Here is a 25,582-nt window from a genome sequence, read left to right as displayed (position 1 = left end):
CGGGCGGGGGGGGGGCGGGGGGGGGGGGGGGGGGGGGGGGGGGGGGGGGGAGAAGAGAATAATTAGTTTGTTGTTAGCATAATTTTTGAGGGAAAGATGCAAATTGTTCAATTATTCACAAATTCAGAAAAAACGTGATATGGCACTAGACTTAAAATTAAGGAGGCTTATTCAAGGAGACCTGAGTGCAACTTCTCCTGGTTTACAATCACACGTAAAAATGAGTATAATTCTTTTCATGTATCAGGCACAATTTGTGCCTTGAGTTACCAATTTTGGCAGCATACTTTGTTAAATAATTCCAATTCCAACTACATTGTATGTCCATAAAACTCAGATTTCTTTCTTCATCTGCTGTGTTTCCTCTCAAACTTGGAAGAGAAATAGTCATTGAGTCCTTCTCATCAGTGCTTTTTCTGACTTGATTTTCAATAGCTTCTCTAGAGTATCCTCCTCAAAATATTTTAAGACAGTTTCTTTGATAGTTAATATAAGCTTTTCTCTACAGTATTCTGAGACTGTGATTAATTCCCTTTGTTTATGCTTTCATGCTGGAGAAAGTTTATAGACTGTTTTCTGAACTCAGTCTTTTATTTTGAAGACTTTGAAAATATGACTTTCAGCCTTCTTATGTCATATTCTCCAATAACTGCATCAGAGTGTATTATGTATTATTAGCAAGCAGTATTTCCAAGCCACTTCTGTTTTTCATGTTGGTGTAACATAATTCCTTTTGTTATACCAAAGCGGATCATGTATGCAGGAACCCCTAAATAAACTAGCCAAACCAGTCACTAAATCAAGTAGAAGAAATGGAAATTTATGACACTGTTTAATTCACCAGAACTCACTTTTTCTGTTAATATTCTCAAATTTAACTTTTCATAGACAGATACCAGTGTAATCAGGAAAAAGCACAGCTAAATGATATTTTGGGAACAAGGAGAAGAACAATTACTGATGCTCAACTCAAATACCAGAAGTCATGCCGTTAATTGACGTGTAGACAATACTGAATCCTCATTCACTGGATGTGTCACCAGCTTTTTACTTTGGCATTTTTGTGCTATGTGAAAAATACTGGCCAACAGTATAATTTTGGTAGTTTTACACAGGTAAAGCCAGAGCAGACTATTAGATTAGCTGAGCTAGCATCTTGTATCTCAGTTTCTTACACTTGATCCAGTTATCTGTCTTCAACCTAGTAATTTCTGGTTAACTGAAGGCCAACTTTGAAAAATAAGATATCCAACTGTGATTTGAAAGCAGCAATGGGTAGAGAATCATAATTTCCCTTGGTAGTTTATCCCAGTGGTTAATAACATTCAATCATAGAAACGTGCCTTGTTCTACTTTGAAGGTATCTGTCTGCAGCTTCCAGCTTCTGGTTATATCTTTCTGTGCTAGATGAAAAAACTCTTTAGCCCCTGAGTAATTTCTCCCCATGGCAGTACTTATTTATGGCAATCCAGCCAGCTTTCCATTTTATGTTTGAGAAGCCAAACAGATAGACCTCTTTAACCCTTAATGGCATTTGAGAACTGCAAAAGATTTCAAAATATTTTTATTACTCTTTTAATCTTCCTTCTCTTAAGTTTTCAGCATCTTTTAAAGAAATGGGTCCTCCCAAAGTTTGTGTAACATTTCAGTAATGATCTAACGTGCAGGTACAAGTAAAATGGCCACCCCACTCCTAGGCTACATTCCACTGTTTGTGTAACCAAATATCACATCAATTAAGTTTTTTTGCTGCGATGTCCCTTCTGACAGCTGGAGTTGTTCATCCACTACAATACTGAGATTCCTTCCAGAACTGCTGCTTTCTAGAACATGGTCCTCGAACCTCTACCTTGCAGTCTTTGTTCTCTGAGTTATAACTTCGTGATTTTTACAAGGTCTAACTTTGCTAATTGATCCAGGCATTTCATTATTTTTACTCTGCAAGTGTCATCTGCAGAACCGCTAGGCAGTAAATTTATGTCTCCTTCCCGGTCTTTGATAAAACTTTTGAGTACTAGGTCTGATGTCTGGAGAAGGAAGATATACTGTAAGACACACTGTTAGTCTGAGCTGCTTCTTTAGTGATGGTTGCTGTTTGTGATCAGTCAGTCTAGTTAACTATATTAATATTGTATAAATGCTACATGTCACTAAGTCAAACACCTTACAAAATTCTAAAGCTATTACATCTATACAAGTATCAGCCAAAGGTGCAATCTTGCCCAAAGAATGAAATCAAACTTGACATGTATTTTCATACAACCATGTTGCCCAGCATCAATATCTCTGTTACGTAAAGCTGGACTGGTCTATGGCATTTTCCACATTTTCCATGACATTGATAATTTCCCTGCTATTCCAAGACATATTAAACATGAATATCATTGGGCCAGAGTTCTCTTCACATAGCTCTTCAAAGTTTTCAGTGCAAGTTAACTGAGCCATAAGCTTTTAAAATGTTTATCCCAAGCTGAACTTTGACAGTTTGTGTGTTCAAGAGTGGACAAGAGCTATTGCCTCCTCCTCCTTGTCTGATACTAGCACATCATCCCACTTCGTCTTCAACTGGAGGAAATGAATTACTGAAAACTACTGCCCTTTTCTGTGTCATCATTAATGATTGTTCCACCTCTAACTGTTGAATATTGTTATATAAGAAGCAAAGCAAACTGGGATAAAAGAAAAATTAAAAACAGTAATTTCAATCTTCAATAAATCCTTAGTCATATTATGCTGTATTGTATAAAATATTTATTTTGGACTTTTAATTTACACTGGTTAAATGTTCATTATGGCAGTGCTGTTATTTTCAGTCTGAATTTTTTACTTCCATATTTCAGCATTATCTTCCTGTTTTGTCTTCCAGATTCCTGCTGCTGTGACACAGATAAGTTCAACCAACCACCCAGTGAAAGTGGGACTCTCAGATGCATTTGTGGTCGTGCACAGGATCCAGCAAATTCCCAGTATGTAGTATTGTAGTGGTGCTAATGGTTTGGAGGCTGAGAAATGAGTATAAACTGATTTCATCAAGGATGATTAGCTGCACAACAAATCACTTAGCTAATTTCAGCTTGTTAATTCAAGTGTAATTTTATTTGCTTGATAATTCCCAGTGTGGCTTTCTCTATCATTGTTTCTTTTGAGCTGATAAATTAAGTAAATAAAAGTAAATGGCCAGCCAAATAATGTACAATTAAACTGTCAACCAGCACAATCTGGTATTCCATAAGATACTTTATCTGGAATATGTCTCCATGTCCATAGTAGGGAAGAAGCAACCGGTTCAGAAAAATCATCTATCCAAAAAGAGAAAAATATCCAGGCTGGAAGTTCTTGATACTTTACATTCTGAAATTCAAATTCATATATACATTTTAGTGGGAGCAAAGAAGAGGAAATGTATTTATTAAGTAACATCTTGGGCTCACATAGTCATAGCAACAGTAATGCAGGTGACATTTAATTTTCTCTGGCTTTAATTCTACTTTGTGTGGCTTGACTGAAAAAGAGTAGTAGGAAATCAAGTGTGATTTCCTTGATGCTTTGTTTTAACTTACTGTGTACAGAACCCTTTGAGGTTGTTTAGCCATTAGAGAGTATGCTCGCTTTCCAAGTGTGCTGGTTTTATTTATACATTTGGAGCAAATTTGCTAAGTTCAATTTTTGATGATCCTCTAATAGCAGGGTGTAGATGGAAGGAGCTGCACTTGAAGCAGCCTCCTAGGGCTGAGTCCAGGCGTATTCTCCTAAAGTGAACCCTGACAGAGGTGGGGTACAGATAAAGCTCATAAGGACTGACCTGATCCAGCCCATCTTTAAGGCAGTTTGCAGATGGGGCTGACACTGAAGTTGCAGGTACCATTGTGTCTCAGCTCATCCTATCCCCTCATCACATTTAAACAGTCTTTGATATGAGGGAGCGTAAATCCTACATCTTGTATGTCCTGCCATGGGGAAGATGGAAAATTTCAGTACCATCTGTTGCTTGTTGTGAACTCAGAGTAGTGTGAAGGAGGTTGGCATGCCGAGATTTCCTTAAGAGATCAGGTCTTGGAAGAAATTTGTTTCTGAAGTATGATAGATAGTTGTGATGTGCCTATGGTTGCATGGATTGCTTTTGAGTGCTTAGGAACAAATGATTCTAGGCAACTGATTTTAGCAGTTTGAGTGATGTTTGTAAGTGAATGATCTGAATATTTCTGTGAGTCTTCAGCTTGTAAGAGCTCCTAAAATGGATTCAGGTGGAAATTAGGTTGATTGACTTGTGCAAATGGTTTATGAGAATAGTCACACAGAAATTCAATGTAAGAGATGCAAGCAGTATGCAGGTCTTTTGGCATCAGACCTCCATCATCAAACAACACTAAAGGACTTGTTTTAAATTTACATAGTTTATATGTAAAATATATGGTATATGTGAGTTTTTATTCTAGTTTGAATGTTTCTTTCTGTAGAATTATATCAGACATGCACCTTGTTTTACTACCACTACATAATGTTGGTTTTGATGAATACACAGTTATTTTGTAGGCTGCTAGTTTTATTATTTCTGTAAATTTTTTTGTCACATGACACTTTCTGCTAAGTGAAGTGACTGTAATTACTAGAAAATCTGTCTAGTGTTTCATCTTAAACTTACTCTGTTCATTAAGTTACTTTAAGGAATGGCAGATAAGAAGAATAGAGTGTGGGTAGAGTCTAAAACACGCCACTGCAGCAACTGTTTCAATAGCATTATTTCTCTATTACTCTGTGTAATGCACTGCTTTTCTCCTTAACGACTGGTTCTGTGGATGGTGGTAATTCATTATTATTTTTGCTAGTTTGCAGCTTACACTAGAGCTAGTATTAATCAAGGGAACCATCAGTTCGCATTAGATTTTCCTGAAGCCAAATTGTGCTTTCGATGAAATAGGTTTATATTAGTATGTACAGGCAACATAATAGCACCCTGACAGAACTGGTAAATAATGTTGGCCCATAGAGAGCCAGTGTCAGGTGCTCTTAAAATATGCGTGTTCTTGCATTCTTGTTTTTCAGAGGTGTTAAATCAACCATGGCTCTAGTCAATTACTGAAAAAGTGATATGATAGAATTGTTGTTTTACTTTATTTGTTAGCTCCTTAGGACAATGGAAGAATATAAATTGCTGTTTGTTTGTCCCAAAAGAAGGCAAAGATAGTATAGCTATTAGTTCTTGCTTAACACTTTAGCAAAGACTTTTCCATCAAGAGAACCCAGTTTCCCTTTATGTTGATGGCTAGTTATTAAAAAAAAAAAAAAATTTTTCAAACAAAAAAAACCCCAACTCTACTGCTTCATGTTTGAGTTTTGTCAATTATTTTTGTACACATCTTGCATTTGAAAAGCAAAGAAACATGAAGTGCAACACAAGCCTATTTGAACAAAAATATCCTCTCAATTTTCAAAAATGCTGAATGTCTTTCGTGCACTCTGTATGCTCAGCATTCTAAAATTTCAGTATAATAGTCCTGGTGTTACTGAAGTAATTTTGGAAGATTTAGAACTAACTATTTATCAGATTTTTTCAGACATACTGTCCAAAACATTAATAATAACTTTTTTAATACTTCTGAAATGTGAGTTCTAAAGCCAGGCAAAACTATTTCATTCTGAGGAGAGAAAAACATACTTTTTGATTAGCCATTTCATATCAAAAGTGCATTTTAATGAGTGCTGAAAAGGATCCTCTTGAAGAGCCACTTTTTGAAGTGGAGGACCTTATGCATTTCATACCTATTTTCATTAATATACTCTTACATATAAAGGCTTTGCAGTAATACCCCTTTTATCTGTCCTTAAAAGAATACAGGTACCTACATTTTATTACCTTATCTTTTAAGAGTTAGAGCATGGAGATGGGAGATTTTTGGCAGGTGGCTTTCTGCCTGTTTTCTATGTTTGATTTTTTTTTTTCTTGATCTGCTACTAATGCTTATATATAGACAATGTCTTTGTTTTTGAGCCTATATATGGTACTATAATATTGATGCAGATTGGACACTATTTTATATTTTTATATGTATAGATACATATGCCTGTGTATACTCTAGAGGTGCTTTGGAATGAATGGTAATGTGTGAAGGGAAGCAAATTTTTGCTTGACACCAAGGTTAACAAGAAAAGCCCTAAATTCTGAGATTTATATGGCAGCAAAATGGCAAATTAAGTCCACTGATTAATTTCAGAGGAAAAGTTTCTGCTTCTTCCAGATAATTCAAGTGAAGTGAGCCAGGCTCTGGGCCTCTGCTTCTGATTTGTCTGATAAGTAAGGGGGACCACCCTGATTTCTTCTTCTTCAGACAGGCTGAACACTTGTTCATTAAGTATTTTTCCTTTTGCAACAAAGACAATAAGAATGTTTAATGGATGTCTTCCAGTTAGACAACACATGATTGGTAAAGACAAAGCTGGGGGATAGCTTTACATGTTCCTCCAGCAAATCTTCTCTCCTCCCTTTTCTTCAGCATCTTCACTGCATCAGGAACCTTGTCCCTGTCCCATTACAACCACCTTCTCTTCCCTGTTCCCTCTTATTTCTTGTTTTTTCTCAGCCATCCTTGGCATTTTGTTCTTGGTCCTTCTTTCAGTCGCCTACGGTGTCCTTTGCTCTCCCTTCTGCAGACTCCCAAGATCTCTCTCTAATTTCACGACCATCTTTCTTCCCCTACATCTTTCCTTTCCTTCAGGGTTACTACATTGCTCTCCTTTGTTTCAGTGCTCTCTTCCCTTTTGTCTTTCAATTAGCTTTTTATTGTGCATGAAGAAGAAATGGAAAAGCATTTCCTGCAACCCACTATTTTATTTTAGCAATGAAAAAGCCCACCAGTGAGCTTGCCCAGATTGTGCTTTGTTTTCCACGAAAGCATGAAATACATTGGTAAAATGAGAGTGCCAGATTCAGGGGTTCTACACAGTGAGTTACTAATCTTGCCCTTACAGATAATGGGTCGGTTTTTCTCCACAATGAGACGTACTTCTCCATGCTCTTGGCCTCTACTGTATTAGGTACAGCTCTTTTAGGAAGTCCATACCTTGACAACCAAGCATTTAATGACACTGAAATTACTCAACAACACTGTGTACACAAGTGAAATTGTAGCTGAGCTATGTGTTGGTAATATTCCAGTTTCAGTGCAATTAGTGCCACTTAGTATGTAGTGTAACTCAAGCATATAATTAAGTGACAACTCTGCATGTTATAACTGTTTGCTGAAGAGTTCTCTCCAGTTTGTTTACAGCAGTGAGGCCCCTGAAAGAACCTTAGCATTACCTTCCTGAAGGGTAAAAGAAGACTAGCAGTTTATGTTGTGATATTTATTGTGTAAAGGTGCAGCACCATCTGGGAAATCGCAAAGTCTAATTTGCTGCTACCTTGCTGGTAATGTTGTCGTTTACTTCTGTGCAAAGTGGGCCCCAAAGTTACCGCTGTAAATTCGCAGTATTTATTCTTGCTTTCCACTAGTGTAACTAATTCCACAGAATGCCAGCTCCTCCAGCCCTGGGTGTTTGTCTGCTGGCCCAAAAGGGATTAGCCAGGCAGCTGGGTTCCTTGGCACTACATATCCAATTCAGGAGCAGTGAGGGAAAGAGGTGGGCATGCTGCCAGCCTTTGGTGGCATAACAGCACTTCAGAGACTGGTATGAGGTGATCAAAGTTTAAAATGTTCTCGTTTTAGCCAAAACCTTAACTGGCCATTGACCAATCTCAGAATTAGGCAGTTCAGTGCATGGTGGCTTAAGGGGACAAAGCATGTTTTTCACACCTAGATCCTGTACTAAAAGCAGCCTAGCTGGCATCAGGAGTTGGGGTAAATCTGAAAGAACATGGAGAGTTTCAAAGTAAATTTTGTGTGGTAGGCACAGAACGTTGGTGCAGAACAGGTTTTTTTCTACATTGTTCATAAAACGAGTATTTTCAGAGCCTACTTCACTGGTTTGCTTATTCACAGATTATACATCTTTGAGGTGTAGCTTCCAGGTTTTAAAGGATTTTTCAGTAACTTTTATGCAAATAATAAAATTAATACAATTAGGGAATCTGAGTTTTGATCTAGATTCAGACGTGTGTGCAATAGTCCATGACCGACAGCAATTGTGGTAGTGGTTTGATTACAGGCATGTTTGATCCCAGTGTCAGTGCCTTGAGAATTAATTAGTTAATATTGATAAGTTTAGCAATATGAAGCTGTTAAAAACAAAGAACAAAGATTGCTTTGACATTCTGATTCCCTTGCCTTTTGTGGTGATGGCAATCAGACATACCAGGCTGGCAAAATATATATTTGCATGAAGATTTTATTCAGCCAGTGGTGCTAAACAAAGTCCCTATCAAGCAAAACCAGTGGCTGTATAGTACAGCGGCTGTGCCCCACCCTTCTGTACCGCCTATATTTTAAACAAATTGCTAGCAGTGTAAGCTGGATATGTTTCATAAATTGTTTGCTTCAAATTGACTTCTGCATAATCAAATGCACTCTCTTACCATTTGTGTTTTCTCTATCAGCTAGACTTAAAAATGAAAGTACAGCTGTATGAATACATATGGCTTTGTTTAGCAGTTTTTGCTGGGTATATGGCTGATCTCAATTCTCTAGAAATCTTGCACTGACAAAGATTTTTATTTGTGTGAACATATAATTTAAACAATCAGACTGACTTCTCCAATATTTTCACATTTCACTGGGTTGCAGGTTTTAGCTGAGCAATGTTGTGTAAGGAAAAGTGATTATGTGATGGAAAAGTACCAGAGAGATTGTGCATCTGTTGGACATCTATTTAGAATGGTTTATTACTAGCTACTGACCCTTCAGATATGTTAGGAAGTCATTGGTGCTCTTCTGGCACCACTCCATCTCCAGAGCACTCTCCCTATTTAGTGCATTTAGTTAGCTCTGGAAATTCTGTTTCATAGAATATTTATATGCCATTATTTAGTTTAAAACTACTGTGATAAAACTACATAGAAATGTTTTGTCACTCCAGAATCTTGCACATCTATAATTTAGCAGTCCATTGCTTAGTCCCTTGAAAGGGTTCTTTCAATTGGCCTTCTGACCCACCACATTATCTCTCTAGGTCACTGGGGAATGTACTTACCTCAAGTAATACTGGTGTTTTCTTCAGCTTTTTCTGCTGGGACTGTACCTTTGGCCTCATATTCAAAGATAGCACATGTACATGCCACAGAAACAAACCGAAGAACAATTTGGACCATGCTGTAAATTAAACCAAATGTAAAAAAATACACTGTTATTGAAATAAAATATTATCATTTATATCATTCAGTTAAAAAGGGTATTTGAGATACTCAGACCTACAGAAAAGTAAAATATTTTTGTGACTAGGAGAAGAATATATACATATCTTCTGAAATTCAGAACTGGGAATGGTACTTCATAAGTATATATGCATGCAAAAAGTCCTTTTCCTTTTCTCCCTTCTCTGTAATGCCTCTTTTCAGTAAAATACCTGCACATGATGCTTAATTTTTTGCCTGTTATTACATCAAATTATTTCACTACTCCTTGTCAAGTTAAGGTGCATACTGAAGTACATGGGCTCATAAGCTCTTTGTGATTCTGCACTTGTACTTGTTTGTAAAAGGGCTAAAAGACAGCATAAGTCAAAGAAGAACAAGTTCCACCTGAGTGAAAGGCAGTGTGTGTCTTGGGTTGGAGCAGGAGTGTGTGTGGAGAGGTTGAGGGGAAAAGTGTCAGGGGAGAATATTCATTTTTCTGCTTATCCTGTTGAGTTTAGCTTTCCTAGCCTGTTTTGTTAAGGGGATACAGGCTCAGAATTCTAAATAGGGAGGAAAAAGTACATTTTGAGGAACTAAGCATGGCGTGTTTCAAGTCAGACTTTCAAAAGAATCTACACCTGCATTTTTTTACAACCTGGCCATGCAGATGAATGTGAACGCTCATGTTTGCAACCACCTGCCTGCAAATATATACAAAGCTGTTAGAAGGTGACTATGCAAATACTTCTCTGTGCTTAGGTTTCTTACAGTAGATAGATCCCTCGTATGCAAATTCACCACCTGTGGTTGGCACAGTCTTCCTCCTGAAGAAGAAAAATCAAACCTGAGTCTACCAGAAAGTGGGATGTAATGGAATCAACAGTCATGCTGAACTATGTGTGATTAGAAACAATTTTTTTGATAACAAACTTAATGCTCTTAAAATCAGGTTTTTTTAGAAATTTCATGCACTGGGTGAGATAAAAGTGCCTGTGACCTGAGCACTGATTCTTGCTGGATTTTTGGAAAGCCAGAAGCTCCTTATTTCTTGTAAGCCCTGTGAGGAGTCTGCTAGGAAATGTTCAGAGTAAACAGGATTATAGCATGCCAGTCTGTACCACTACTGATGAGATGAAATGGAGTTCAATTAAAGTGCCAGCACCCACCATTTTAATTTATGTATTCATTTGCTTATTTTCTTGGACAGAAGGATAAAGATTTCCGTGGAAACAAATTACAGCCTTCAGCATTGACAGGAGTTCATTTCAAACACATTTCCTGATCACTCTGACTTGGCAGGTGCTTTTATGGGACTTACCGTTCTGGGAGCATAACCTCGCACTGATGGCAAGAGATTTTCCCCACCCCAGCACAAGATTAGCTTTGTCTTGAAGACCCTTTCTGTCCAGTGGGTTTGAAGTACATGGCTAAGGCATTTATTGGGGTAAATGTTTGGCACATCCCCATATCTGTCTTTTAACTAGTCAGAATGACTTTGTAGGTAAAACATAGAACTAGCTCAATTATAGTCGCATTTCATACCAAAAGAGGAATCTGCTATCAGGAGGGGTGAAGCCATAGCAAAGTCAGCTTCAAATAAATGGCAAGAGGAACTGCTTGGCAAAGGTGCTGATTTGGAGCTAAACAGAAATATTATTGTCTGAAAGCCAGACACTACCTACCTGTGCCTGAGAGCTTACGCAGTGAGAGAGGGCAGAGAAGCTGCTTCTCCCACAGCAACCCTGGCTGATGCAGGAAAGAGTTATCCCACCTAGCACAGCTCTGCTTCTACCTCCCCATCCCACCTCAGAGATTCCCCTGTTTATTCCAGCTGACACCAATAGCTTGATGGCTATTTTCTGTGTGGTGTAAGGGGGATTCTCACACTTGTGCTTTTAGAGGTTGGCCATCCCTCTTTTCTTTGAAAGCTTTGTCTGCTTGAGCCAAGAGGCACTTTAGCCACAGGACACCCTAGTGCACTTTCTCTCTTCCCTTAAAAATTAGTATTTATTGCTTGATTGATTTTAGCTCAGGTTCTATTTTCTGTCTGAAAAATGCCTACAACATCCCTCCTAACAAAAGACTGCGAAAAAAACTTCGGATTTGGAGCTATGTGATTGCTTAACAGCTGGGGAGCCCATGTGAGCCCACTTCAATCTGCAGCAACACAGCCTTTATACCAAGCAACAAGGTGTGCCCTAATCTGTACAGGGCTGGCAACACAGAAGACTGCCTCAGATTGAGTTTGTGGCTGTCTGCAATTCCTTTTCTTCTGTTGCATGTAGACTCAGACCAGCTGTTGACCAGAGTAACCTGTTAATCTTTTGTATGTAACCCTTTATTCCTCTCTGGCATGATTCCACAGGGTCAGTGACTGTATTTAGCATTGATTTCGATTAGTTTAGCAGACCTTCAAAAAGGACATAAATTTGAATCCAACACACCAGGAAATCATCATTATTTTGTCAGATTGGCAGTAGAGGCTGTACTTTTAACTTGCAAATGTACAAGCTCACCAGTCTGCATTGCAGCCATGCACTTAAAATCTGGAATATTCAGAATACATGATAGGATATTGATCTGGAAACTAACAATTATGTGATTTTTTTGCACTTATCTTGTGCTTGGGTCTTACAGCCGTCTGTGTGTTCAAAGCCCGTAAGAACAATGCATTGAGTATATTGAATTTCTGCTTTGAGAAACTTAGGTGCAGTCAGCTTGTGTAAAGATTATGCATAACATTGGCTGTTTAGGAAGACTTGTCTTGTCTTCTTTAATATAATGTTATAATACGAAAAAAATGTTCTAGTGCATTTCGATGTGAGCTAGCTTGTAGCTAACAAATTTGATTAAGCAATGAAATCAGTTCTATTTGCACATCTTGACAAGAACTGACAAAGTGAGCATATAAAGCATTTCTTTCAAGTCTGTAAGCTGAGAAATGTCTTAGGAAAGCAAGTGTCTGAAATATACCCTAAAATGTCTGACAGTATACTCTCTAGAATTTCTGCCTAAATGAATGACTAAGATGCTTGAGAGCACGCTCAACGTTTTCACAGTCCTTTACCAGGACTAGGTACCTATTCTGTCAGCTCTGATGGTTTCTCAAGTGAAAAATTCTCTGTCTATGCTTTTTACATGTTCCTTCATGGTGTCTAAAGTTAAAAATATATTCTTGAGGAAAATTAGTGTCATGTGTGCACCTAAGGAACAGTGAACAATCATTACATCCACTATTTTTCACAATCTACAGACTGCAAAATAGTAAAGTGTGAAAATATTTTTATTTTTCTTTCCTGGTAGATGTCCGTAGAAGAACAATTTATGAGTACCACAGGGTGGAGCTACAGATGTCAAGGATTACCAATCTCTCAGCTGTTGAAATGATACCTCTTCCAAGTAAGTAGAACATAACATGGGCAGGAGCCAGATCTGGGAAGGACCCCCCTTTCCCCTCCCAGCAACACATACACAATTTAAAATATTCTGTTTTATCTGTGGGCTTGGAATCATGGCCAGATTCATTCATCCACTCTCGGGTTTATTCCCAGATGGATGATGCATTATACAGTGCATCTTCATGTATCTCAAGCTAGTTTATAGGTATATAGCTCCCAGTAGGTTTTGAATGAAACCTGTGCCAAATCATTTTTTCAGAAGAATGATTATATTTCCTTTAAATGTGTTTCCTCAAGAAAAAAAGAGCAGTTTTCATGCTTGCAAGGCAAACAGAAATTCTTTTGTGTACTGCGCATCACATTGCAAAGGAATATCCCCAAACACATTTTGCAGTTCATCTGCCTCTTTTGTCCAAGGTAAAACTATATTGTTTAGAAATCTCTGGGTTTAAACTGCCAGCTGTACTACTGTGGAAAAAACAGAAACAGCTATTTTTCTTTTTTCTAATCCAATTATAGTTCTTGCACACTTTCCTGTCAGTCTTATTATCTGCTTATGACTGAATGTTAGCAACACCAAGGAACACTGGAGCCAGGGAAGAAAGAGATTTAAGGACATACTTAATATTAAGCAGAAAGATAAAAATTTGTCAATGAAGCTGAATGAACAGTTGTGGAAGTGGGAATACATTTACAAATGGAATACAAATGGAATCCTACAGATAAAATGTACGTCTGTGTATACGGTTGTGCAATGCATTGTAATAGGTTGGTTTTAGTGTCTTATTTTGGACATATGTGAACCTGTTAAGTCCCCAAGTATATATTATCAGAAGATGTATCCTTCTTTTGTGCTTTTTATGAGAATTATTTGTGAGACTAATGTAATAATTTGTGTTTGTTTATCTACGTCCCAGCTTGTCTCCAGTTTACCAGCTGTGGTCCCTGTGTCACTGCACAGATTGGTTTCAACTGCAGCTGGTGCAGTAAACTCCAAAGGTAAAGAAAAGGATTTTTCTTTTTTGCATGGGTATGCAGCTGTGCTCAAGGGATATCCAAAAACATTGCCCATAGGTTATTCAGCACAAAGGGTTGTCATATTTAGATCTTATGTACATGCATTCACACATACACCTCAGTTGCGATCACTAGCAGCACATCATTGTTCCATTTCTCTTCAGCAAAGAAATTAGGCAAGAACGGTCAAAACAGTTGTTTTGGGACTTAAGCCCTTGTTCCTATTTCCTTAACCCTACTTAAAATCCTTTTGAAGGAGAACAAGAAGTAGAAATCATAATAAAATTCATATTTTCTCCTATATCCCTGTCTTCATCAAAAATAATTTAACCACATGGAAATGTGTGGTGGTAATGTAACTATAAAGACATACTTGTTCTCGTAACAGCAGGGAGACAAACCCATCCAAAGATTCAGTCTTTTCTTTTTTAACCTCTCATTATACTTAGTGGGTACATGGGGTCTCCTCAGCCTCTTACTGCCACATTGATGAGGACAGTCAAGTCAGTAGCAGGAGCGATTTAGACTCTGTGGAGCAGCTGGAGCACAGACAGCAAAATGGAAACTCTGCAGCTGTAGCTTTTCCAAAAAGTTCTTCAGTTGCTGACCTTCGTTGACCTTCATAACAAGAATTTATTTAACACCAGTCCTCTGACACAAAATGCAGTATCGTAATGGATATTTATTATTGTTGTGTTTTTCAACCCTAGTGATTAGGTTCAGAAATGTTGTATATAAAATGGATGCATAATAAAAGGCCAAAACGCTATTAGCTGTCTAAAACAGTGTAATAATTTGATACCATGCTGAAGAACTGATGAATAGCTGATGAACGTGGTACAGAATTAGGAACTTCGGGTCACTTCTATTATGTTTTCTTAAAATTCTATTCCCTTAGTAAGTCATTTGAGAAGTCACTCTGTTGTCAGTTTGTCTTGCAAAAACTCTTGAGTGGAGTTAGAGCTAAATTAAATCATTTCACAGAAAACATACCAAACATCTTCAAGATACTTGTAGAAAACTATTGCAAGCAAGCATGAAGAGATCTTGCTTGCTTTAGCCAATTTCTTGCTTTCAAACATTGCTTGATTCTACTTCCATTAATAAATGTTGTAGCTCTGAGAATCTGTCGGCTTTTGTTTGAGCAAGGTCTGTTGCTTTGTGGCCAGTGTTCTCATTTCTTTGGATAAACTCAATTCTAGCAGGTAAGATTTGAAGAGATGGTAAAGTTCAGACCTCTTATGAAGAACAGGCAAACTTTGAGATCTTTTGTTTTGCTCTGTAGTTTCTGAAGAACTGAGTTTCCTCAGTTCTAGTATTGCCGGAAAATCTGTTTCGCTCACTGAGGCACAAATTCCCTGTGGAGAACTAAAAAAGTTTTATCCTTCACCTTTAGCAGGAAGCAACACCAGGCATGTAGTTGCACTGTGTTCCCTTCCATGTATTTACGTGAATTTGTGGCTGCCCCTTCACAACTGGCAAGGTGTAATTTACTGCTGAAAAATACAGTCTCAGCACACCTATTTCTATTCAATTAAAGTTTGTATGAAAAAAAGCTTGCTTTTCGTTTTGCCTATGAAGATCACACTGCAATCAAAGATGAACCTACTGTGAGGCATTCCTGCACTGTTTCCCAAAAACAGCTGGCTCCACGCTGCAGCACACGTGCATTTGACAAGCTGTAGCAGATAGACTGCACAGTTTTATTGCTGTTAATTAGGCTATTACTGACAGTAGTGAGACTGTCATTTCAGTGACAGGCTGTGTTTGGGCATTGACTAGCAGCAAAAACAGGGACTGGAGTTGATTCCTTAAAGAAAGGATGGATCCAGAAAAGCAAACTAAGATTATGCCTCTACATGTGAATTTCAGTAGTTTAAAAACATTCATACCATTCAATTTGCATCTATAAAGATGAGTGATATTCAGCCAGATTTAAGCAAATGGAGAATTGTGTATAGAATCATAAAATAGTTCAGAATGGAAGGATCCACTAGAGGTCATCTAGTCTAACCTCCTGCTCAAAGCAGGGCCAGCTATGAGATCAGACCAGTTTGTTCATTACTTTGTTCAGCTGGGTCTTGAAAACCTCTGAGGCTATGGTCCAGTCCCCTGAACATCTTAATTTTATACTAGAATTTACACCTTATTTTTTAAATTGTTATTTCCTCCGGAAACATGGCTTTGGTGGTGATGTCTGCCTCAGGCCCCATTGCCTTTCTTGGCCACTCTCCTCCAGCTTCTGAAATGAGCAGCTTATTTCAACTAATGCAGTTCTACAGAGAAACAGATCTGAAATAATAAGTGGATACATATTTTGTGAAAAGATCTGAAATAATAAGTGGATACATATTTTGTGAAAAGAGGCAACTTGCTTTCCAAAATGTGAAGACTGAGCATTTATTTAGTTAGGCTACATTACACTGCAGGATCATTGTGACCAGGACTCATTCCTGTCTCAGCTTTGACAGTTTGCTGCTCCCTACCAGTTCTGGATACTCTTGCCTGCCTTCTAGTCCAGTGCCTCTCCAAAACCTTACTGTTCCTCAGCATGTTTACTCATCTTAGGGAAATACAAAAAAAGCCTTATTCCATTATCAGTGGAGATGCCTGGATCACAGGAGAGTACTCGGAATCATTTACTTCAGCACCACATTGTGGTTTTGCTCCCCTCAAAAATAAATTCACTGTGTTAAAATGTTCTTTTTGCATGTGATAAAGAAGCACTTGCTCAACAAGAAAACCTAACTGTCCTAGTTAAAACCATAAAGGATGGAAAGTTGTGAGTTCTTTCATCACAGTGCTCTAGCTTTTTGTGTGTGTCACTGCTCTTCAGTCACCAGCCTTGTAAATCAACCTAGACTTTTATCTCCTGTTGTGATTACATTGCTCTGCTGCAGCAGAATAAAATCTGCTTGGAAAAACAAGGGCAAACCATTACATGAAGTATTAACTTAGACATTTCAGAAGTGCCTAGAGTACAAAGAGAATTAATATTTACAGTCCACTTTCAAATCAATGCTCATAGGGGTTTTTGAAGTAAGCAGAAGCAGATGTTTAGGAGTAATACATGAGTAGTGCTTCTGGGTTGCAAAGTTGACTGGACACGCTGGTCCAGGAGATGAGAAACCAAAAGCTGTCTCTCTTGGCTGTAAGCAAAGCCCAGGGCAGGGAAGGCAATTAGCCCTTGGTACAAAAGCCTGAAGAAGGCTTTGAACTTGATAGTGACAGGTTTCCAGTGCAGTGATAATCTACTGACTGATCTAGTACTCCGATTTCTGCAGAAGGAGAATGCCTGTTTGCTGGTGAGGAGACCGGTAGGGAGCAATGAGGGTCAGATATGGCTGTAACAGTGATGTTCCTCCTGTGGAGCCACAGTAGCACTCCGGTACTCTAAAGTGGGATCTCCCAGAGCAGACAGACTTCCATGTGGGTAACAAGCAAACATACATCCAGCGGGAAGCAAAACTCTATACCAATTCTGCAACCCTTTTTTCTCAACAAGTTATGACCCCATTTAGCCAGAGCAACATTACTACCAAGAACAGCATCTTGTATGGTTTTTTTTCCTTGCATAAAATTTAAACCATATATTGAATCATTCACACAACAAAGTACAGTGTTGGAAAAACAGAAGGTTTATATAAAACTTGTAACTGCACAAGGAAAATTGACCAGCAGAGCCACTGCAGAATAACTGTACTCCCCCATGTGGGCAATCTGTGTTGGAATGAAAAAAACTGTATTCTACAACAGTGGGTTGTTTCCTACCTGTAACTTCAGCCCAGCTGCTGTGCAAACTCTGCAATCTTCAGAGAGGCAGGTTCTTCTTGTGGGTGATTCAGAGCAAAATCCTCTATTCCTGTCACTCTCTACAAGCTTAAATCACAGTTTCCCTTTTCAGAAGGGATCATCAAACTATCCTGTCTGAAATCCAATATGATGTATGTCATACAGTTTCATCATGACTAAAGCAAAGGCACATCATTTTCTTCTGACTTCAGCAGATGGAGGATTCCCCTAGGAGCTAATTTTTTTTTTAACTATGTATGTTCCATAACTGTTCCATAAGTAAAACTGTTGCATAAGTAAAAGAGACTAACTATAAATACATAAGCTAAGATGGTATCATAGCTTTCTCCTACACAAGGATCTATGTCTATAAAATGCCAGAAGCACTTAGCATCTGCCTCATGCTAGTCACCTGTGGCTGAAACTTGGATTATTTGCTTTTCATTATCTCTGACTTCCCAGCATATAAAACCTGGGAGAATTCATTAATGTTAGATCTGTTTATATCATCTTCTCATGCTTCTGAAAATGTTTATATACTCTAGGCACTTGGTATAGCCTGCATGTTAGAGATGTCATTTTCTAGGAAAGTTTTTGGAAGCTTTAAGGCAACTTTGCTGTTACATTATAGGTTCAGTTTGTACAACTTGCTCACATTACTGAAATAGTGAGTTCCCTTGGAAATATTTGAAGTTAATTGCCCAAGAAATAAATTGTGTTTATTAAGTTTAAGAGAGTTGGCACTGAAATAGAATGGAAATATGATGCTTAAATGATCAAGGAATTTTTAAAAGCCACCTTTATACAAAGTTTTGAGAAGATTTATGTTCAGATTCTGTAGATATTGATGGTTTTGTTTTGATGAACTTCAGGAAAGTCTCAGATTTTGGCAGTCAAGTGATATTTCAGTGAGTTCAGAAATAAGCAGACAAAGAGCACACACTTGCAATCTGTGCATGCTGGAGACTCAGGTTTTGAGTGTCTCATGCTTCACTTCATTAACACAGGATAAAAGCATTTCCCAATCCTTGCAACATCCCTCAGGTTTAGCGTGGTACTATCATCGCAACACTGGAGATAGGGAACTGGAGTACTGAAGGACTAAGGGCAAGAGCTGTGAACAGTTTAGATGATGGTTTTATTCAGCTGTCACTGTTAGTACGTATATTCAAATTTTAAATCCTCAAAACTGGCTGCCTTATGCCAAGGGCACCCAAAAGGCTAATGGCTAGACCCACAAGGGTGTTTTGCTGGCTGACTCAGGTTTTCAAGGGAAGTTATGCAGAATAGAAGAGCAGTACTAAAAGTACCTTTTCACCAAACTCTGGACTTAAGTATCTAAGACCAAAAAGGTCTCTACGGCTCAAACACTTTGTCTGAGGAAATATCTACTGCTGCCTGAGTCTATGCAGGGCTCAGCAGCGAAGTCCCTGAGTGCCATGAAGCTCTTCTACTCATTATGCATGACACTGCCCTTTACACAACAACAGTCTCACAATGATCAGAGAATCCCCTGAGGCACAGGAGGTAAGTGAACATGGGTCCTCTGAACCAAATTCACCCCTGAAGGGTGGCCCATTAGATGTCCAGGTGCTTAAGCCTGAGCACTGAAACTCATACCCCCTTGCATGGCTCCAGCTCAGAGCAGCTCCGCTACCCTCAGGCAGCGGCTGCCTGGAGACTCAGGGTCAGCTCCCGTCACTGCTGTTCAGGCAGCTCTGCTGGGGGCTTTCCCAGGTCCGCAAGGTAAGAGAGATTCAGCTTTGGGAGTCCCAGTTCACAAAAAGATCTTGCTCATGTTAAGTGCTTAAATGCACTTTTATCCTTAAAGAGTCTCTGTTTTCCAGACTATGCATTGAATAATCTGGTTTGAAGTCATACCAGTTTATGGTATTGACCCATGGAATGCAAACCCCCAGTTTGAAAAGTGCCCTGAAACAGGCTGCACAAATTCCCGTGTTGAACTTTCTGTGTGTAGTGATGAGCCAGGACACTCCATGCACTCTAGGCAGAGTTATTCTGCCCATGTGTGTGCACACAGCTCCCAAAGCTTCTTGTACTCTTAAAACAATCCTGAGCTAAAAAGATGAAAGAATCCCATTTGTGATACATTTCATTTCAATGCTTAATCCCATATGTCAGCAACAGAACTAGCTGTGTAAACCAAAAGGTTATGGCTGTTTTTCATGGAATGTGTTCTGAGCAAAGTGAAAAATCAGAAATGTGTCTGGGAATAGTAACAATAATGTGATTTAAGTCTTGATACTTCTAATCTTTTATTATAATAATCACTGTTCCCATCTAAACAGGTAATAAAGAAACAAATTGTTTTGCATTCCATGCTGATTAGCTGGAAAGCGGGGAAGGGAAAATCTTTAGGAACTTGCAGTTCTTAAGAAAACATTTTACAGTTGAAATATGAAGTGCCGGTTTTCCACGGTGCCCTTATGGTAATTGAGATAAAAAATGGTTGTGTATTGTTTGTCTTCTGAACTTCTGGGCAAGCTTGAAATGTCTTGTTTGTCTGTTCTTCTCTTAGAAAGAAATTGGAAACATGTTTAGTTAACTTTCAAATCTGAGTTTATGTCTGGAAATTTTTAATATCAGGAAAAGGAAAAGGGTTAGGTGTTTTGTTTGTTTGTTGTTCTGTATGTCCCACCTGACAAGACCTATTTCCATAAAAACTGTGTTGAATCAAATATTGTAGTATAAGTAACAGTCTTACGTGATTTAAAATATTTATCGGCTGAGCAAAACACCATCCATACAGAATTACAAAAAAACCCACAAAAATAAATATCATACAATCTGACTACCTAAACCCCCTGATTTACAAAAGAAAATAATTAAATCCAAATGAGAAACACAGGGTCTTTCTCTACACATAGATTAGTGTTTGGTATCTACATTTCCCTCATTGGTTTTTTTGATAGCTGACACCATAACAAAGTTTGTAGATTCCATTACGGAGTAGGGAAAGGTAATGGATGAGTTCAGGACCAAAAATACTCATCAGCTGAGACTGCAGATACATTAGCTTAATTGTGCAGTGAACATGTAGTGAATATCTCCTGTTGCGACATGCTTTGGTCTAAGACCTTCAGGTTATTTTACCAAAACTATGAAGTTCTTAAAAAAATAAAAAATAAAAATCTTGAAATCTAGAAGTTTTTAACTCTGGTGTTATAGATACACTCCTCAAAAGCTCTGGAAGTTCTTCTTATGCAAAGAAATTACAATGAAGGCACAGAACTGAAGATAGTGTTGGTTTGATGGGTGAGGTAACAAGCCTGGGCATTGCAGTGCAAGGTGGTAAAACACTTAGTACAGTGCAAGGAAGGGAGTTTTACTTTGTTAGCCTGAAAATACTTTTACTCCTGTCCCTACTTTCATAAGCAACCATTTGTAGAGTTCAATTTTTATTCAAATGCTCACTTTTACATACTTCCTGGTTTTAACTATTTTAATTTTTCTTGTTTGTTTGCTTTAGGGATATTACATATTTCAATTCCAAATTAAAAGATGGGAAGTAGACTTGCTGATTTATACTCGGGCTGTTTATATCCCAACACCATTTAGCTGACAGTAGTGTGCTGTTATTACAAAATTGGCCACAGTATCTTAGCCATTGAAAAAATAAAAAAAATGAGGCATTTGTATGGATTAAGTAAACCACCAGAGGGAGCATATATAATCCAATCAGTGTAATAGATTCATATACAAATGACAAGTAAAATCTCATTTAAAATGCTTTAGAAGGGATAGAGGTTTAAAATATAGTGTATTCTGTAAAATATATTCCAATCTACCAATGTGTATAACTTCATGAATTTGCTGATCATAGTGCTGCTTCAGGCAAAGTGAAAGAAATGTGCTTAGATTCTGCCTGTCTCTAGAATTTGTATTCCACTACAGCAGTTCTTTATGCTGGAGTGGTTTTATATGAAAACATGGCAGAGTCCTAACACCTGGGTCTTAACAAGCAGATTGTTGAATTAGATCAAATTTACCCTGTGATAAATGAAAAGTAATATCAGTTCTATTTTTCTAACTTGTATTCTGTTTCTCTCCAGTTATGGAGCAATCATATTGAAAATCTGAGAAGTAGAAATTCTGGCCCTTTGTCATAGTTTGCTCTGATTAAAATGCAACATATTTTTCTTCTGTTTTAAAAATTGTGTTCAGACAGCAATTGGATTTTTAATCAAGTGCAACAAATGTATCAAGAATGAGTGTGTAAATTTGTCAGCCCTGATATATTACTGATAAGAATGATACGATAACTAGATCTATACTTTATTGAGCAGAAAATTGCTCCACACCCAACTTCTTCAAATCCTTTCCAAGCTGCTCGCTCTTAATTTGACAAGCTAATTCGAACACATGAACTGCAAGAAACTGTTAGGAAATTAGCATTCAATAATTGAGAATTTTGTATGCATGGCAAGCCTGATGGGAGTAAAGCAAGAAAAGAAAGTGGCACAGAAGTGCTTAATGAACAAAGCATTTTCTCAAACCACAGTGAGCCCAGTGATGGTATTGTTTGATGAAAGAAGCCTCACAAGATCATAGTAATAGATCTTTTCAAGTGGGATGGCAGTTCCGTTTAGAAGACAGCGTAAGCTTCAGTGAGCCTGAAGGTACATTTAAAAATACATAACGGTAAAGATGTACATGTAAGTAAAATGTACATAATGGTACATTTAAAAGTACTGTTATGGAACATAGACGGTCCTGAGCAATTAACATGCATTTATTGGAAGTTAGCCTGCAGCCAGATGAACTAACTTTTCACTGAGATTGATACATGGATAAATAGCGGATAAATAGCCTTTCTACATTTTTTGATAAGTTTGTGGAATTTGTTAGTAGCTGGATTCCGAGGAATTATGGTGGAATTTCTGTAATTCCCCTTGAGCACAGATTGTCTGGTACAATTCCTATGATTAATACAAATAAACCTAAAAAGTTCAGTCTCTGAACAGAACTCTAGTGAAGGTACAGTAGCTCTCAGAGCCCTAGGACATGTCAGAGCGAGACCAGCCAATTCACTAGATAGTGTGTGGGACCTGCTAGAGTAGAATCATCCCCTTGCCTGGTTCAAAGCTGATATCTTAAAATGGACACATACCTCCTGAGAGCTATGTGGCATAGTTTTTCAGGGCAGAGCTTTTTCCTGCACCACTGCACAACTTTGTTTTATGAGCTTCATTCCTCAAGTTTCCTTTCTCCACACACTCTTCTGCAGTGCCCTCCTTTCTGTTCACTGACGTTCTCGGCAGCCCCAAGCTAGAGACTAAAACTATCCCTATCCTATCATTAATAGATTTGATATCTACCCAACTGAATTTGAATCCTGCTTTCATACAGAAACTAGCCAGTTTTCTTACAGTTGCAACATTAGTCACATACTTTTACATATGATGCCTTGCTTTGTTTTCCTGAATAACTCAGAACAACATGAGGACAACAGTTATGCTCATAACTGATGCAGATTTTTAAGAAATGCAAGGCTGGGTTACATAACTTTAAATTATTTCTAGAAAATGGGCAGAAGATTGCTACAATTCTCATTACTCTGAAATCCTAATTTTTCTGTTGAAATATTTTCTATGAAATCCTGGACCTGAAGACTGGGAAGCATTTTGAAGTTTCTTAATTTAGACATAAACACAGCCACTTATTTAAGCCACATCACTCGCACTACTCATATTGTATGTTTGTATTTCTTACCATATCATTTGCCTTTCAAAATGTGAGATTGGTTTCACTAGCTATTGGTTCCCTTGCCAGAGCTGTTGCTGTGTCTTCTGAAGCTTAGAAACTCTGTTCATTATCCACTCTGCAGGTTTCTGTTGTATCCAATTTTGCAACACAGCTTAGCCAAGACCTAGATATCATAGTCAATACAAAAAGGACCACTGCCTGGACTGTTTTAAGACCTTAATGCAAAGTCTGTCTCCTGTAGGTCTATCAAATATATCACATTCCTAAGGTGTTTTATTATAATTGCAGGAAGTAGTTATCGAAGATACAGAGGATAGTTAAGCACTTAAATCCCATTGAGAGGAGGAAAAGTAGCCATCCATCTGTTATTTATACCTTTGAGAATATTTACTTTTGCTGATTAATTTGGAAGGAAGATCACAAAATCTGTGTTTAATTTTCATGTTTAGTTTCGCAGATGCACCTAAGATACCATAGTGATAAAACACTAGATAAATAGGTAGGTAGCACAGCTCTTTTCTGTAGAAACCTCTTTTGCAATTCCTTTACATACTAGCAAGTTTTTATTCATTTATTGTATTAGAACAATAAGACAAAACCCCACTCAGTCTTCAGTGAACCATTTATATCTAGAACTGCAACTTCTGTGCCAGCCATAAATCTTTCAAATCCCAGCAGAGTTGAGTTCTGACTTCTGAATTCTGCATTGTTTGTTTATCCTGAGTGCTATAACCATAACAGTGGGTATTGCCCTGCTCTATTAAACAGGCATTCACTCTGGGATTAAACAGTCATTTGCTGGCAGAACTGCACCACGTTCAGTCACACAGCAGCCCCAGATTCTTTTCTGTTTGGTTTCATTTTTATCTGTTCATTGATAGCTACTACCAGAAAGTTTGGATTGAAACATGTTCCTATTTCACTGGTGAAAGGTGACACTTGCCTGTGAAAGGGCTCCACAGACAGATGCCTCAGAATGCAATTTGTACGTATCCTAGACATTTTAAGAAGTTGACTTAGACTTCTGGTCATCGTTCTATGCCATGTGATGGGCTTTCTCAGGACTGAGTTTCTATACCAGGCATTATAACCTGGCTGATTCCCAAATAAATGTCTCAAATGGTGGTCTAATGTAACTATTAGAATTTAATTGTATAATCAGAAGAGTGCAAGGAACACATCTTAAAGAAAACAGGTCTCCTGATAACAAATTAAAAGATTTATACTTAACAACATGCTCATGCATTACACTGGGTAAATAAACAGAATGTAAAACAGTTAGGATGTTAATTTGCATGGTACGGTAATGTGAAATATAGGTGGATGATGATTAGGTGAATACAGAACAGAAATCAGAACAAAAATAAAAAATAAGATATTTACTTAAATGCAAGAGTAAAGATTACTTCAAAAGCACTGAAAGGGAAGTTACCAGGTAAGACAGAAATTTTACCTACTTTACCTGAATTCAGAGACAGAGCTTCAAGAAGGTTTTGACATCTGCAGACAGGAACCTCCTCTGTAGGAGCACAGGTTCAAAGACAGAAGAATGCAGTCAGGGTCCCAAATTCTTCTTTGGTTTTCTCACTATAATATATCTTAGCCTAAAATAATCAGATATCAACATATCTTCTTGTTTACAGCATAATTTTTACTCTGCTTAGATTGTTTTCTTGGCACTCAGGCTGTTTCTTCCACTTCTTGCATGTGTAAAGTCCCAACTCATCTCTTTTTCACACCTCTGAAATTTGCTAACTTTTCCTTAACCTAACTAACACTAAATTGTCTGGAAGAGTTACCTTTAGTTGCTAAACTACTGATATTTTTATCCACTCCTCTCTCTGTTGACTATCATATATAGGTTTTTATATTATTTTATGCTAACTACTATTCCTGTGCTACTAGAAGAGTTAGAAGTAAGTTAACTGGTCTCTTCCCCTAATGAAAATAGTGAATTTTTAAATAGTTCTTGGTCACGACTCCTGAAATCAAAGTATGGCAGGATATAAGGAGTTTCAACTTTGGAGACAAAAACCCTTCAAAGTTCTAATATGGAAGCCAAGGGGAAAAAAAAGAAAGAAAATATAAGTAGGTGCTTAGTTTCTAAAGAGAGCAGTTAGGCCCTACAACAGGAGTTCTCCCACTTTATGAGCCAAATATATAAGCAAGGTAGTCCTAATGAAATAAATTAGGTTTTGTAGTCCTAACTGAATTCTTAATCATAAAAGGTAGGATAGTACTGAAACAGGTTAGTTTGGTTATCCGTAGTTCCTCATTTTGTAATGTTTTTATGCATTGCTGTACATAGAGCATTGCTACTGCTATTTTGCAGTTTGTCTTACCTTCTTTTCCAATGGACTGAAATAAATCAACTTTACTGTTT

At 37.8% G+C, this 25,582-nt stretch overlaps 1 protein-coding gene across 1 annotated transcript in view; it reads left to right on the top strand.

The window, feature by feature from the left end:
• Positions 1 to 25,582, top strand: part of PLXDC2 (plexin domain containing 2) — a 158,443-nt gene that overhangs the window by 90,575 nt on the left and 42,286 nt on the right. Inside the window, exons 8-10 of the mRNA XM_009275258.2 lie at positions 2,867 to 2,966; positions 12,569 to 12,664; positions 13,581 to 13,662. Of these exons, the coding sequence (XP_009273533.1) occupies positions 2,867 to 2,966; positions 12,569 to 12,664; positions 13,581 to 13,662 (278 nt within the window). The remainder of the gene's footprint in view (positions 1 to 2,866; positions 2,967 to 12,568; positions 12,665 to 13,580; positions 13,663 to 25,582) is intronic.

This window comes from Aptenodytes forsteri, unplaced genomic scaffold, assembly GCF_000699145.1.
Source record: "Aptenodytes forsteri isolate BGI_AS27 unplaced genomic scaffold, ASM69914v1 Scaffold336, whole genome shotgun sequence".
NCBI classification, from domain to species: Eukaryota; Metazoa; Chordata; class Aves; order Sphenisciformes; family Spheniscidae; genus Aptenodytes; species Aptenodytes forsteri.
Note: the sequence above shows the minus strand (reverse complement) of the source record. Positions and strands in the feature narration are given on the sequence as shown.